Raw genomic sequence first — 16,810 nt, 5'->3', positions numbered from 1 at the left:
TTTTTTTTTATAAAGCTACCAGTAATCAGCTACATCTGGTGACTATAAGTTCCCCTTTAAACATTCTAATCATACTTTAAAATAAGCAGAAAATAGCCAGAGAATTCTAAGAAAGAAAAAAAGGAGTTGATGTACATTACTCCTTTTCCAATAATAGGTAGTCAATAAGTACTCATGGAATGAATCAATAAAAATAAAGATCTTATGTGATAAAGCAGGGGTAGGGATAACAAAGATGACCAGCCAGTACACTGGTCACTACTGCAGAGGTTTATAGTATAATAGGGGACGAAAGCAAAGATGAAAATACCTTCAAATTATGACAGTTCAAAATAATTGCCACCAGAATAGTATAATTGAGGAGCTATGCTAAAAAAATATCATTACCTATTATTATGATTTAAAAAAAAAGCACATGTACAGAGAATAACACAAGGTAAGTTAAGTATGGTTCCTATTCTTTAGGACCATTTTGGGCAAAACTCCTCATATATAATTATTGCCAAAGAGCTATAAGGAAATAAGGCATACACAAGGTACATGATTGCTAATTGTTCGGGTCCACAGGAGGGAGGCATATAGAGACGGAGGACATGTAAGGAGAGCAGGCGGAAAATAAAAGTTCAAAAAACTTTCCTGCTACTCAGCTCCCATTGATCATCTGTATTAATCAGCAAGGATCCTAACTTTCCCCTTCCCTATGCTCCTCACTAAAAACAATTAGTTTGAAAACTAGAAAATGCAGAACAGAGTTCCAAATAAGTCCATTCATTCTTGCAATAGGATCATAGCTTTAGTACTTCAACTTTAGGCAATCTTATCTGCAAATCTTTCAGATACAATGTATCAAGTGAAAGCATTTGTGACTGGGTTGCTTTCTTGGTCATGCATGGAAAAACAGAAGTCAAAGATGAAAAATCCCAGGTATGTGGCAACAGTAAGGCCATCTCTGATTTAAATACGGTATGTGCTTCCTAGTTAAAATCGACTTCATTCAAATGTTCTAAATTTTTAAAAAACACAAAATTTCCCCAGAGAGTGTATCTTTTAAAAGATTTTTTAATCCCTAAGGAATAAGGAGTTTGTTTTATATAAGTCATGTTAAACTTTTTTCCAGGGTTACTTCAATGAACAAATCAAAGCACACTTGCTGGAAGGTGCCAACCACCACTACAAGTAGGGAGATAAAGTAACCAGAGTCACAACAACAGAGAGCACGCAACACACTCCAAAAATACCTCCTGAAGGGTCAAGTCCTGGACAGTGTATGACCTCTTCTTAATATTGTAGTGCTCACAGGTGCAGAACACATAGCAAACTATTATATAAGTCATGTTACTAGGAAGCATTCATTAAAAAAAAAAGAAAAATAAATCCTTGAATTATTCCAATCTGGCAAAATCTGACAGGACAAAAATTACATGTGTAAATTTAAAAAGGTTTCCATAAATCACTAAAGAGTTAAAATGCTACTCATTGTTCTTACCTATCTTTGGAAAATTTAGAATAATGTGTAATGTCATGCTTCGTATTACTGACATTTCATTAGAAGCACATGACAGACACAAATCAATCATAACGTTTCAAAAGCTATCAAGTAAAGCAAGTAATTTTCATAACCCAGAAGTGTATGAAAAGAAATAGAGGTTCTCATGTGAGACATATGTTTTTATGTTAGTGCAACAAAAGAACTCTTACCATAAGTTGGGGTGCTTTCTCGTCTTCCTTGACTACTTGATCTTCCTTTTTCATATTCGTAGCAGTACAAGACAGTATCTTCCTCAACAATATTAAACCTCTTTCGGTATTCCTGATCCAGAAATGAATTTGGTGATTCAGATCCCTTATGCACTGGCTTGCCAACCATATGTCCTCTGAGGTCTTCACAAGGAAGGTTTCCTTTCTCATCCCTAAAAATAGGGAAAAGTAGAGGAGAAGAATGTAGGTAAGTGTTAGGGTGGTAAAATGGCAGAGAGGGTCTAAAATAGTAATAATACTCTTCCCATGCAATATATATATACCAATGTTTCTAAACTTTCTTTGAGGCTTAGAGGGCAGTTTTTAACTATTTGTATATTGCAAGAAAATAAACGCTGAGGATCAGAGAGGTTAAATGACTTGCCTAAATGTCACACAGCTAATAAAGGTCAATGCTAGACATGGGTCATATATCTTCTAACTCCTGCTCTGGTCCATTTTCACTGTACGATGTCATAAAGGAAACCATCTTAGCACATAAATTACTTTTAAGGCTCAAGACAGTAGGTATAAGGTTAACATTGCTAACAATATAGCCTTCTTCTGCCAATTGAACTAACTGATTCATAATAATATTTGCACTGCTTAAAAACAAAGGCATGTGGGGCGCCTGGGTGGCTGCCGGGTAAGCGGCTGACTTCGGCTCAGGTCAAGATCTCACGGTCGTGGGTTTGTGCCTCGTGTCGGGTTCTGTGCTGACAGCTGGCTCAGAACCTAGAACCTATCTTCAGACCCTGTGTCTCCCTCTCTCTCTAACCCTCCCCTGCTCACGCTGTCCCTCTCTCTCTCTCTCAAAAATAAATAAAAACATTAAAAATTTAAAACAAAAACACAAAGGCATGTTTAAAAACTACCACAATATTTGCAGTCTTAAGAACCAAATTAACACTATATTAACTGATACTATAAGAATTTCAAAAAGCTTGTTATTAATTTAAAATAAACCTTACTGAACAGAATTACTTTCAGTATTTAAACTCTGTGGATCTCATTTAATAGTAAAAACATACAATCACAGAACGAATTCTAAATGGATAGATAAGAATTTCATTATACATCAGCAACTTTTCTTGTGGATAGAGAGTAGAGAAACCTGATAAAGTATGGAATTTAAGATGATGGCAAGGTGATTTTTTTCTACAAGATTCTGAAAAGAAAAATCTAATAATTTATAGGATCCCTAAAACTGTTACTCACATCCAGTATTACACAGTCCAGGCAATTGGGCCTCTTATGAGTGCTACTTTGGCAGAAATACTCCATTAGGATGGGTTAAATTGAACCCTGTTTATTTTATGATGTTTCACTGACTAGCTATGAAGTCTTTGTTAGAAGAGCCTGTCTTGTAGAACACAGCTATGAATGTAAATGCAATGTTTCTTCTCTTGAAGGTCATTAACTTTATTTCCTACTACTTCTTAACTGTTTCCAATTCTCCCTGAACAGTGCCATGAATGCTATCAAACCTGATAAAAATTTAAATACCAAGACTAAAATCTTAAATTAACAGCATAAAGTAAATTATAACAAGACAGATAAAAAGAACAAAATTTTAATTTACATTATGTCATATAAAATGGTGATGAGCTTATAAATCTAATGTCAATTGCAAAATATGAGTTATGGTTCAACAAGAATATTATACTTCTATACTTTCATACTATGGAACAGTATACTTCTGTAGGTATATGGAAATGTCTAGATTAGGTTTCTCCAAATTCCTAGTATTTGAAATATGTCGAAAGCAGAATAATAATATTATTCTCAAGACTGAATCAGCAAGCTGTGTCATGTATTTAACTTCTCAGAAGTTGAGATTGTCATTTACATTGCTAATTCACTCTTTTATTTCTCATAATAAAAGTATTATTTATTGCTAAGTTGTAAGTGGATAGCTAGTTCTTAGGCAACATGAAAAAAGCATATTAAAAAAAAGCAGGCAGAATTTTATTGACACTGCAATTAGCTTGAAAACAGTCCTAACGAACTTGTGGCCTGGAGTAAGGTTTTGCCTATCTATAAATGGACAGACATTTCTCTCGGGCCTGTGACATGAATGTTAATGCAGCTGAGGTCAGAAGGTGATTCAGCCCTAGTTAACTCACCATGCTCTATTTATATGGATATCCCTGTGACAGAAAATTGGAAGGGCTGGTATTACTTACTCTATAATGATGTGAAAGGAGGGCCTCATAGCAACAAGGAAGATTCATTAAGCATGTCTATATGAGACAACTGCAAATAAAGTTGAATTTAGAAATGTACAGACCAAAAACAATTTTTGCAGTAGAATGAAATGATACATGCATTGTGTATATAAGAATGTGCCCATTTGTGTGTGTATCTCTGTATGTGTGCTTGTGTGTATGTACTTACATCATGAGTCCCTGAATAACTCAATGTATTAATTCTTTCTGTGCTAGAGATTTAACAAAAAGTTTTCCTAATGTTATGCATGTAATAAGTCTACACTTTTACTCTGAAAAGGATTTAAGGAAATGGATGAAAAGTAAAACACTGCTTTAGTGGACTTTCTTTACATTTAATGGCTCAGAGTAAAATTAATGAGAGAAATTAGTGCTTAAATTTCAGAGGTGTGCAAAGACCTATAAATTCTTGATTTTTGTCATTGAAAAAGAAGTTTGGTTAAATATGCAAATGGAGTATATACTATGATAATGAAACTGCATACAGTCACAAAGCATATAATAAAAAATTGAGAAAATTTCACTCACTCCAGATACATGAGTGTCTTTTAGAGAAAAAGGTACTTCTTCTGGAATAAATGTGTTAAAAGAGTAGTAATAACATGAAAAAAGTTGTATGTAACTTGACAGCTAGCCCTACCATTTTTAAGTATTTTTTGGTATTAAGATGAGAAAGCATTTTATTATTTACAATTCAAATTAAAACTAAAATGCCTATCCTACATAAATAAAATTTTTTAGTATATGAAGAAATAAATGTTCAGATGAGCTACATTAGGTGAACCACACTGAACATCAAAATGAGAAAATGGGACAAAAGTGCCAGAGCTGTATCTATGAAAAGAATGACAACTGCAACAGTTTTATGGTCATAGCTTCAAATCAAACCAGAAAATGCAGATAATTTATACAAGGCTGGGGTAAAAAGGGACTCTGATGCATGCACTCTGCTGACTGTGCTACATCAAACTATTGTGCGACTTGGATAACTAATAATTTGACTCAAAATATAGTTAGAATATTCTACTAATTATACACTAGACTAAGAGTCAAATAAAGTGAGATAATACACTCTACTTATGAATTCTTCTTAAAAATATGAAGCAATACTGACAACAAATACCGCCATATTGATACTTGAACTTTGTAGATTCCTTAATATTTTTAGATAGCACGTTCAAGCTTTCATTGGTTTCAATACATTACTGTAATCATAACTCTACCACACTCAGAGGATGTAACTCAATTATTCTATTCTTTTGTTTTCTGAAGTATATTTTAAACATTTTCTGTCTAGGAAATATTTTCTTTATAATAAGTTCCTCCCTACTCAAGAGAAAAGGAAAGAACATTAAAAGCCTGCAGAGATTTGATAAAAGTAATTCTCTGATGTTTATTTGTACATGTAGCCCTTGGAGTAAGGTCTCTTAAATAATCATTTTCACTGAAATAAAAATCTTTCCAATTAAAATGAAAACAAAACAAGAGTTACTATTCAAAACACATATTTTGATTGCTCCTCATGCAAGAGTATTCAGAAAGTCTGACACTATCTTAATAGAATTAAAATGAAACTTGTGTTTGACTATCAGATGGATCTGTACATCTGATTGTAAATTTAACATATGACTGTCAATTATATACCAGAAAGATTTGTGAAATGGCAGCTCAGTAAATTATATCCATGTTCTCACAGCTACATTTAATTCTCAAAATTAAAAACTAAAATGTTTATAAGATGGACTACAGTTTTATTACCAGACAACAATACAGTATTTGCAGACATACCATGATGTCATGTAGCATTTAGATCATAAAATGTCTGTCCCATCATATCTAAGAGAATGAAACATTAGGTGCACTAAAGAATGATGAAATTAATTAAAAAAAAGGAATTTTAGTTCTTTTATATACTGAAGAAATTCAATATTAAGTGTGGCTTGAAAATAAGAGACCTTAATTTACTGTTTTTCAATGACTGCACAACTAATTTAAAAATGGAACCAAATTCTTTGTGATTGGTACTAATTATCCCCATTTAGTGCAGGCCCCTTTCCATAATTTTTGTATTCCACAAGGCTGGGACATCAGAATGTTTTTGGACAGAATGCATTATGGCACATAGTTGTATTCTTTCACTCCTGCCAGGAATTTCAAATAGAAATCTGGAAATGAAATGGGGATATAGCCTCAAGAAATCTAGAAAATAGACTTTAAAGGCAACTCATTCTCTTGAAAATTGTCTCTACTTCCTGGCAGAAACATTAATGAACTGATCAAATAGAAACTGTAGATACAGAAGTTATTAGGGGGAAACAATATTCTCCCTTCTCATTGTCTATCTCTCCCCACGAAAAGCTCCCTCATTGCATACATTTAAGAGGGCTTAAAAGTTATCTATAACTTTCTCTTTTAGAAAAAAAAAACATATGAAATGCTTCAAAGTAAGTTGAGGTTTCCTGGGGCTTCTTAGACAAAGACCCTCACTTGTTCTTTATTTATTGAAAGAATCCTAATTGTTATTTAACATTACTTTCCTACTTTTTTTATATATTATAAGATGTTTATAAGATATTTAATGCATAGTGTTTAATACAGAGTAGTTATTATTATTATTATTAACCAAAGTGCATTCTCTACCATGCAGTAATTTTCCAGAATGTGTTCAGAATTCCTACCTAAGAAAACATTCAAGGTGTTCCCTGAGAATTTACTTCACAGTTTCCATACAGTTAGGTTAGTCTCTGGATAGAAGCTGCCCACAACAACATGATGGTTAGTACCTGGGAATATATGGTTCTGCAGGAGGAGGGGGGATGTAGAGATCCTGGAGAGCAGAACTGTCTCTTTTGGTTGGTGTACTGATGGTACTGGAAGGCGTGGCAACGCTGCTTGTGGGACTTCTAGGTATAAGAGGCTGGTTAAAATGAAAAAGAAAATACATACACACACAAACAACACACAAAACAACAACAACGACATGTAGTTATCATTTTAAAATTATCTATTTCTGCAAAGTTTCTGAACTTGGCTGAAATCAAGAAGCATGTTACTTAGCACATTGATTCCTTTGAATCTCCAAAAACAAGTAATTTATTATTTTAGAGGCTTCACTTATTTCTCAACTCACCTTATTCTATGGCATAACCATGTAAAAGCTATTTATAAGGTAAAAGCACCATGCAGTGTTTCATAATGGTAAGATGTGTTTCACAGTCAGAAACTTATTTAAATTAAATTTGCTTTGTTGGAATTCCACCTTTGAAAGAAAGATAACAAAGAGGAACTTTCAAAAGAATTAGCTCACTCACATCCTGATTGATATACAAGAAAGATATTTCATTACCTTTTCCCAAAAAGATACACCATACTGTTTAGTTAGCAGAATGTCACAGATTCTCAGAAAAGGTTAAAAAAATGGAGGATGAAAGGCCAAAATGAGAAAATACTTTCTTTTTTCGTATTTTGTCTTTTAAAATATAAACACAATGAACTGTCCTCTCAAGGTCATTTATGGCACATCTTCAAAATATGGTGATTAGTGGAACACAATAGTTTCACCTTTTAGAGGCACACACATTTATCACTGCTTAAATGATGTTTAGATACAGACCTATAGATTGTATTGTCATGCCTGTTTAAGTATTAAATACTTCTAAAAATTAAGATAGTAGGTATACTGAATAAAGCGATACATCAGGATGCATTAACTTAAGAGCACTTCCGATTCTAAGCTTCACAGCATTTGGAAATGATCTTGTGGTTCAAAAAATTATTCTAAAGTGAGACTAAAATTCACAAATTTTCATGTTTTTCTTACAGATCTTACTGATTAGCTGCATATACAATAACATTAAAAATAAGAATTTTAGTGCAAACACAAAAGTAATGATCACAAAATGAACTGTATCTTCACATGACAAAATGTTGCCATTTTAGCCAATATGAAAACACTTTTAGCAAATCTATATAGATCCGCAGTTCTATTACTTTAACATGTATTGCTGGACAAAAATGGAATATTACAACTATTTTATATTGTGACAATGCTTTTGTACAGATAAGCAAAATGTTCAAAAAACCAAGCATAAATACAATGTACAATGTAGGCCCCTGGGGAAGGCTACATACTTTATGACCTTCCTTATTACACAGCTCACCTTAATAGGTTGAAATCACACATCCTGCCACAATGACAGTTAAGTTTTAATCTATGTGAAACAGAAATTAAAGAGAGAGAGAATGGAAAAATAATTGATAATTTATTTTGGGAGTCTACAATAGTCTGTCTTCTATGATGTAAAAAAAAAAGTCAGAAACTTTACATGTTATGAAATTTTGAAATATTATGAAAGTATGCAGTAGACTTATATTTAACTATGCTGATTTTGAAATAGTGTCCACTTATATGTGTCTTTTAGAAACAAAAATCTTGGCAGTGGGAAATTATGAGATTATACAGGTAATCAAGAGTCATCTGTATGGATGAATACCATGAAGTCTGAGGAAATGAAGAATTGTATTATCTTTAGTGATACCTCTATAACAGATCTTTGGATGAATGATAGTTTCTTTAGATCAAGTCTTTAGACACACACGATATATATAGTTACTGTGATATGATTATTTATAATGCTTTTTGTCAGGACATCTTGGTACTAAATACAGATGCCATAAAAAACGTCTGACTAAGTTTCATCATTATAGAAATATAAAGACAAACCCATTATGCAGTACATTACTTTTCAAAACTGTCTAACAGATGTACTGTGAGAGAAAAGCGTATATTCAGTATGCATTTTAAATGCTCTAGTATCTTCTATTTTAAATTATTCCAATACTGCATGTGACATTAAAAACAAGTTCTATTGAATATTGAAAACGAACTGAGGGTTGAAGGGGAAGGGGGAGAGGGGAAAAGAGGTGGTGGTGATGGAGGAGGGCACTTGTGGGGAAGAGCACTGGGTGCTGTATGGAAACCAATTTGGCAATAAACTATTTAAAAAAAAAAACAAGTTCTAAAAATATAAATAATTTAAAAATAATTTAACAAATTTTTATTATTTTTCTTTTGTTTTAGAGTCACTGTTTCTATTCTTAAGACTTCTCTCTCTCTTTTTATTTTATCATGCATAGAACTAAAGGTAATCTTTCTTGGTTAGTACCTATCTCTGCCTTCCCCAAATAAAGAGGAAGAAAGAAAAAACTGAAGGAACAAAGGAGAAACAATAGTCAGTGGTTACAAGTATATTTTAAATAGCCATGAAGTGTGAGGTAAATATCAACAGAATATTTTATTCTGCCTAGACTACTACTAGGATTCTACCTAGATTATTACCAAAATTATTTAGGGTACTTGTCCCTCTCCCCTTCCAGTAAACTTAAATATTAGTAGAAATAAATGGTAATATTTTTTTTTATTTTACTATTTTGTTACTTCAATACCTTCTCTATATTGGCAAAATATGAAAGGAGAATCAGCTTCCTCCAAATTGCTATTTTCTCTAGGTTTCTATTTTCAGGAAGGAGTTGCTATTACTATCATCTAATGATAATTTAACACGAGTAGCTAAATTAGTAAATACACAGAGGAAAGACTCTTAAATAAGTTTAAAAGGATAACAAGTTTGATTGTGCCAGATGGTTCAATGAATTGAATTGGTTGAAAAAAACAACTTATTCTTTCAAAGAAAATGTAAATTAGTCAATCCTATTGTTCAGCTCAACTGGCTAGTTATTGTATTAACTGATAAATCACAGAAAACATTTCAAGTGGTTTACCATGCAGATATCATCTGGATAATTAGTATGCTTTGTACCAAATGAAATACACAGTAAAGATTAAATATATTTGGCATATTTTTATCTATTCATTGTATTACTTTTGTCAAGCTAATCCACACTAAAATGTAAACATTGCTTTTGAGAATCTTATTTTTAAAAATACACATTAAGCAATGAAAAAATAAAGTATGGTAAAGCAGAAGCTTTACGGGAAAATGGCAATAGCTACTTAACCCAAGAGGAAGTCTTTGTGAAAATTTAAAATTATAATCTCTTAAAAATTTTTCTACCTTTGAACAAGAACTGAAAGAATACAAAATTAAATAGCTAAAAGAATGAAAAAAGGCATTAAAAAGCATTAGAAAGATAGGCACAATTTGACTAAATCAACTGCAGAGTAAACGATGCTATTAGCTGAAATCACCAGCAAGAAATTCCTAGTTGTAACAAGTGGCATTAAAATTACAACCACCATCAATAACAATTTAAGTGTGTGAAAATACCCAAAAAGTGACAAATACAGCTTCCCTCAGATCAAAACAGGAGTTCTCTCAGCATCCAATGCAAAGTATAATAGACATTTTTCTTAGTTTCAGGAAAAATATCCAGATATGTTAGCATTAAAATGCAGAAAGATAGCTTCTCCTATCTTGACAACATTTCCTTTCAATAATGTGTTTATAACATAGTAAAAGAGAAGTTACCACTGCACTATGAAGAACTTTGAATTTAAGGCAAAAAGTAGAAATAAAGGGTAATATTTTTATTTCACCATTTTGTTACTTTGATACTTTCTCTATCTTGGCAAAATATGAAAGGAGAATTAAGAATTATCATCACTTAAATACAAGGTTATTTTAAGACTGCATCTTGTTATTCAAGCATGAAGCTTCTGTATAACTTGATCAGCCACAGTATGCAATCAAGTATGATATGGATCCATTTTGAATTCTATGCAAACACGTTTATTTCCTGGAAGGACCTTGTCATAATATTTAGTTTGCATATGTAAACGGTCCTACTGACATAAAGCTCTCCTTTCACAGATCAAGTGAGACTCCAGAAGGGAAGAGGCATTTGCATATATGTCATTACTCTGCTAAAACAACTCTGAGAGATATTTGGGGGCATGGGCATGCATCTATTAAAATATTCAAATTTTAAATAAAATGATCATATGCATCTCTTTAAATATACATTGATAACTTTAAGTCAATTAATGATAACCTGCTACATCAACAGGACCACTACTAGAAATCTACTAAGTAAAACATATACATACATTTTTTTCATATTGTCAGTTTGAACTACATAAATCCTTTCAAACTGTATCCTACAATATGGTACTGCACAAATCTTCCTCTGAATCATGTGTCATGACTTTAGGAATAATATCTTACTCATCCAATTTAAACAGCATATGAAAGATTGTGATTATTATAAAATAAAGTTTTTAGCCTTTGTAAGGGATCACTGAAATCTCAATTTAAATCCTCTGATGGCTCAGGCCTTTTCCTTGTGTCCCCAATTCTAACATCTCTAAGGTAATTGAGCACATCTGGAAGGTATCTCTGAAACTCCTATGGTCTTAAAGATTATGAGAAAAGAACTTCCATACTTAAACTACATTTTACATTGAGGTTTTACTTAAAACATTTTTCATTTTAACAACTCAGGGCAAGCTTATCTTAATTTACTTGTCCCTCTGTCTGGTAAGTGACCTGGCTTTCACAGAGCTATAGAAAGTGTTGAATGACACCAGTGACATAAAGACAGCTGCAGCATTAAAGATTAGAACAGTGTGTTACACATTATGTAGTTACGTCTAAAATTCACTACTGCAAAGATCACAAAGAGCTTGCTTTGAATTACAGGGGAAACACGCCCATTGAAATATGCATGATTACATCAAGTATAAAGCCTAGCCATTTATTTTATTCATTCTTGGGAATAAACAGACTCGGATCACAATACCCCATTATTCTAGCACAGAACATTCACACAAGTCCTTACTCAGTTCAAACACATTTTTATTATAATTACCAACACAAGTACCAGAATATTCTTTTACGTTAGCAACTCTGTTCTTAATCACCTAAACAAATGCTCCAGTGAAATTGTATGCTGGATTATGGGGCAAGACAATGCATACAATTTATAAATTTCTTGACCATATAAAAATATTAGATTTAATGTAGAAAATTTAATGTAGAAAATACTTTTCCCTGGGAAAGATTTTTTAAGTAGTAAATTATTTGAAGAAAATCTAAGCAAAGGAAATGCTTGTATTTAAAATTCTCCCACACTGTTTTTTCAGTTTTTTTCTAGGATCTAAATTCATAAATACAAAAGATTTGAATCTTTTATAAGCATGTAATCTTTCCTTTCCTATAAGACCACTAAGAAAACAAACATTTTGTTCTGACCACTGATTTGATCATGAAACTATATCTGTATAGGTTTAAAAATACAGATATATATATGCATAAAATATATAGTTACACGATATACAAGAAATATAGACTTCAGAGTCACACTACAAAATGGCTTTATCCACTGAGTCATCAAATTTTGCACATTGCACTGAGACTACTATGACTGTGTTTACTCTTGTGTTGTCCAGTCTTATTGGCATAGTTAATACTGAAATATTAAAATTAAACTTCCAATTTTTTCAAATTACAGTAAACATCATTTTTAGAATATTAATTAAAAAAATAAAAAAGTAAAGAATAAAGAAAATGAAAAGTTATTTTTGCATTTTCGGTGATCATTTGTAGACAGTGTAACATTTGAAAGCATTTGGCTGAAAAACACAAATGTGATTTAGATACTTTAATTAATTTGCTTAAACACTGCTGAACAAAAATTTGATGTGACAATTGCTTGCAGCTATTTACTAATTTGAGCATGTAAAACACATAATTGTTTCTGTCTCTCAGTCAGCACAATTACATTTTTGGTTAAGATTTATTTTCTCCTCTAGTGTCATAGCTAATATTGGCTATCCTCCTCTTCAAAACATGCTTTTAAAACAAAACTCTCAGAAACATAAATTTTGTTAGTGATGTATTTTTCAGACACCCTGACCCATAACTTTGATATTAAAACACATTTTATTATTTCCTATGTGTTGGTTTTTACAGAATGACTTTAACTATTCATATCTGTATTTGAAATGTAACACAATCAATCAGTGTTCTTCAGGTGTTATACCAGTTGATAGACAAAATTGACTGTTATGACTATTTGCTTTCCATTGCTTTTTCTGCTCAAAGTTAAATATCCTGTAAAAATGGCATCAAGGAAATGCTAAGGAATAAAATTTCAAATGAAAACCACAAAACCACACAAGAAACTATCACATAAATATATGAGGTTTATGGATCAGAATGCAGTTTAGGAACATAATTTTAATGATATAGCTTCATGTTACTTCATATAAAAATGTGTTTAATGAAACCTCTATCAGTATGTTGAATTCCAACACTGATTATAGTGATCATTTGAGATGCATTCCTACCAAAAAAGCTGAATTCTTTAATTTTTAAAAAATGGCTGATTCCCAGTGATGTTCAATGAACATTCTTGCTAGTATCCAGCTAATTCGGCCATGCATCTCTTGTAAGAAAAAAATGACACCACTCACACATGCTTGTGACCTATGCACACTAACTTAAAACGACAAAGAAAAAAATATACCTTGAGATTTATCCAGAGTTCCCTGGGATATTTTTTTTATTAAATTGGAAGAACTTGACTGTCAGCAATCACCAAGCTCACCAAAATCCATGACAGGAGTAGAAGTACTACTAAGAACACGTTTTTAAAAAGAGTCATTGGAAAGTAGAGAATCCCTCGTTTGCTCTCATAGAGTAAAAAATTCTATCTCAGGTAAACCATCTTTACTATTTATAAATGGGTGCAGATGACAATAGAATTCAACTCCAGATTAAATCTGTTCATAGTATTTGACTAAGGTATCTTTAAGTCTTTCAATTCCATTGCAAAATGTTTGAGTAATCAGAAATTTTAAAAAAGACTTGCCAAATTTCATGAAATGTACTAATGAAATTGCTCTGTGAGCATGAAGTTTAGTTGTATGCTTTTGTTTATTTGGCTAAATTTCATGAATAATTTTTAAAAGAAAATTCAAATCTAAATTTGCCATTGTAGTTGATTATTAATAGAAGTTACTATCCTTTCAAAATATTTTTGAGAATAAAACTTCTTTCATTAAAATGTGGTATTCAATACCAATCTCCTGCCTTAGGGTCAATAAGGTTAAATTTTGTAGGTACAAATTATTTCCTTGTTAGTTTAAAAATAATTAATGATTATGTTAGAATAAAGTTGTTCTTTTTTAAGGTGCATGTATTAGTATCTATCTCCACACTACATAAACTTTGCCATATTTTATTTGAAAATGCTAGTACGTAAATTTAGCCTGGTAGAGGAGAAAAAGTTGAAATAGACATATCAAATTAAATAAGTTATATAAGTATTTCTTTTTGTAAGTCTCTAAATAATTCTTAGTAGAATGTTAGTACACTCTATGAAAAAAGAAACAACTGAAGGTCCAATTCTTCAGGTGTGAACACTGAAATTTTATATTTAAGAGAATTAATGGGCATTTTAGAGCCAAGGTATTTGTACACATAGCAGAAGCAAGAATACAGTAAGACTGGTACTTATGTCTGCACAGAGGGTTATTCCAACATTAAACATTATATTTCACCTCTGAGGTCCTTTCTTAGCCACTAGAAAAAATACATGGCCTCAGGCAAAGTCATAAAGGTATTCCAAACTGCCTGTAAGACCATCTTATCTGATGATTTCTTTGACTTTTCCTCCTTTGGAGGCAGTCTACTTTTAATCTACAGATTCCAGTACCATCAGGTTTTGTCCATTTTTGGTTATTCTACATTCTAAAAATTCTGACCAGATAGTTCCCATTGTGTTTCCAGTGTCTTACTATTTTAGAGCAGGCCAAAGCCGTACGATCAACAAACACCTCTATTTTGGTACAATTTTGGGTCTTCAAAATTTCAGGGATATTTGGTGGTGGTGCTATAGTATGCTGGAGGACTTATTCTGTGTTCTTAACACCAAATCTTGTTTTACCACTACTAGGAAGTATTTAAACCTAATATTCTTCCTTCTGCTCTGAAAAAGTTCAACCACTAAAACAATTTGTAAAGAAAGTGAAAGCAAGTCCTTCACCTTCCCCCAAATAGTTTACCTATAAGGAGTTAAGCTTTGATAATACATTTCAGTTGAACTAAGTTCAGCTGAAATAATAAATTTACAAAAATGTTGATATATATAAGCCCTTATGGAAATGCTGATTTTCTTTTTTCTGATTTCAGCAATTGGAAACAGTAAATTTATATTCAGAGTAACTGAACAGGCAATGAGGAATAAGTATAATTAGTGATCTGGTGAGGCATATTTCTTGGGAGTTAGGAATCGACCTAGAAACAGTGTGCTAATAACCTATTATAATTATAATTTTTAAATGATGTGAGATAATTAAAAAAAATAAAGTGTTTGTTCTCCATCATTGAATATACACATCACATGTGTAGCAAAAAAGAAATGTTGGTCTTTCAATTATTTCAGCATTTTATATAAAAGTGACTGAATACTGTCATTACCTTAATTCTTCAGTTTGTGTTTGTTAAAAAGAATCTAAAAAGGGACCAAATTACCAATTTATTTCCTAGAGATATTCCCTCAGTGTCCACGAATCAACAAGAAAACAGTGACTTTATGGTGTTCAAGGTGAAACAGAAGAGATTAGAGAGAAGGGGTTAGCTTTAATTACACATATACAGAGAAAAAAACCTAATGGTTGAAACTGTGGGACTCTTCTTCAGTGTTCCCACTTCTCAGGATCTTTGAGGAAGACATGTCAATAGGAAAACCAATGAGTGGAACAACAAAGCAACTTATAATACAGCAAGAAAATAAAATGATGTGATGGTAAAGTCTGATCTGCTAGTCTATCACTTAATGAGTCAAAAAACATTAAACTCTAAACTTCAATGACATTAAAAATATTTGATAATAGACATATACTGCAAGTCAAATGTATTTGGACATATTAATACAGTGTACATATATTCATTTGAAAAATGAAAGATTAACATTAAAATTTAAATACCTTGATGTTAGAACATTTTAATGTTTAATGTTAATAACATTTTATGTTATTCAAATATAAACAACTTTGGCAAAAATTGGCAATTTTGCAGCCAATAAGTAGTAAAGTTTTAAACAGTAAGAAATCATTATAATCTATAAGGTCATTCATGTGTAATGGAGAATTTAAGGTTTTAGGGGGAAAAATTTAAGAATGGTATAAGGTACTAATACAGAACTTAGGAACAATTTACAAATTGTAAATTGCTAGTTCAACAGGCAATTGCATTTTTAAAAAATTAGATTGCTAAGAAAGGTAATAGTTTCCTATTTTAAAAATGCAGGTTTTGTGAAAGACATTTTTATGATGTGTTTAAAGATTATATTACTTCCTTGTCTTTCATTGATCAGAATCATGTTTTATAATTTCCTAGATACTCTGCTTCTTATGAATATCATTTACCAACATCCAGAGTAATATTTTAGAGTGGTTTCATGCTGAAGAAAAATGCATAAATTCTAAAGCAATAATTTCCCTATTTTGCCACCCTATAGGGTGGGAAAGAAAAAAAAAATTTCAGTCAGAAGGAATGTAGTAGGTACATTTTAATGTTATAAAACTTTCTTTAACCTACTGTTTAGAAATAACTATTACTACCAGATTTAAAAGAATTCTACAAACTGTCATCTAGTTTCTTCAAAGTGTATGAGTGTAACTTTTAAATAGAAGATTACATCTCCAAATGAAATTTCTCATTTCCATCTCTATCCACGTTTTGGGTTGAAATAACTTGTGTTCTTTTGTAATTATGCTTTAAATGTTTACAAATTAAGGCAGAGTTCTTTATCATTTGGGTTTTAGAGTAACTTACAGATTTCACCACAATGAAGCCTATTAGGATAAACTGTGAAGCGAT

At 31.7% G+C, this 16,810-nt stretch overlaps 1 protein-coding gene across 6 annotated transcripts in view; it reads right to left on the bottom strand.

Annotated features, from left to right (window-relative positions):
• CNKSR2 (connector enhancer of kinase suppressor of Ras 2) overlaps positions 1–16,810 on the bottom strand; it is a 289,714-nt gene that overhangs the window by 99,685 nt on the left and 173,219 nt on the right. For all 6 annotated transcript variants that reach the window (XM_029930402.1, XM_029930398.1, XM_029930399.1 and 3 more), the window contains 2 exons: positions 6,749–6,882; positions 1,699–1,910 (listed from right to left, as the gene is read on the bottom strand). In XM_029930402.1, the coding sequence (XP_029786262.1) occupies positions 1,699–1,910; positions 6,749–6,882 (346 nt within the window). The remainder of the gene's footprint in view (positions 1–1,698; positions 1,911–6,748; positions 6,883–16,810) is intronic.

This window comes from Suricata suricatta, chromosome X (genome assembly GCF_006229205.1).
Source record: "Suricata suricatta isolate VVHF042 chromosome X, meerkat_22Aug2017_6uvM2_HiC, whole genome shotgun sequence".
Taxonomy (NCBI): domain Eukaryota; kingdom Metazoa; phylum Chordata; class Mammalia; order Carnivora; family Herpestidae; genus Suricata; species Suricata suricatta.
Note: the sequence above shows the minus strand (reverse complement) of the source record. Positions and strands in the feature narration are given on the sequence as shown.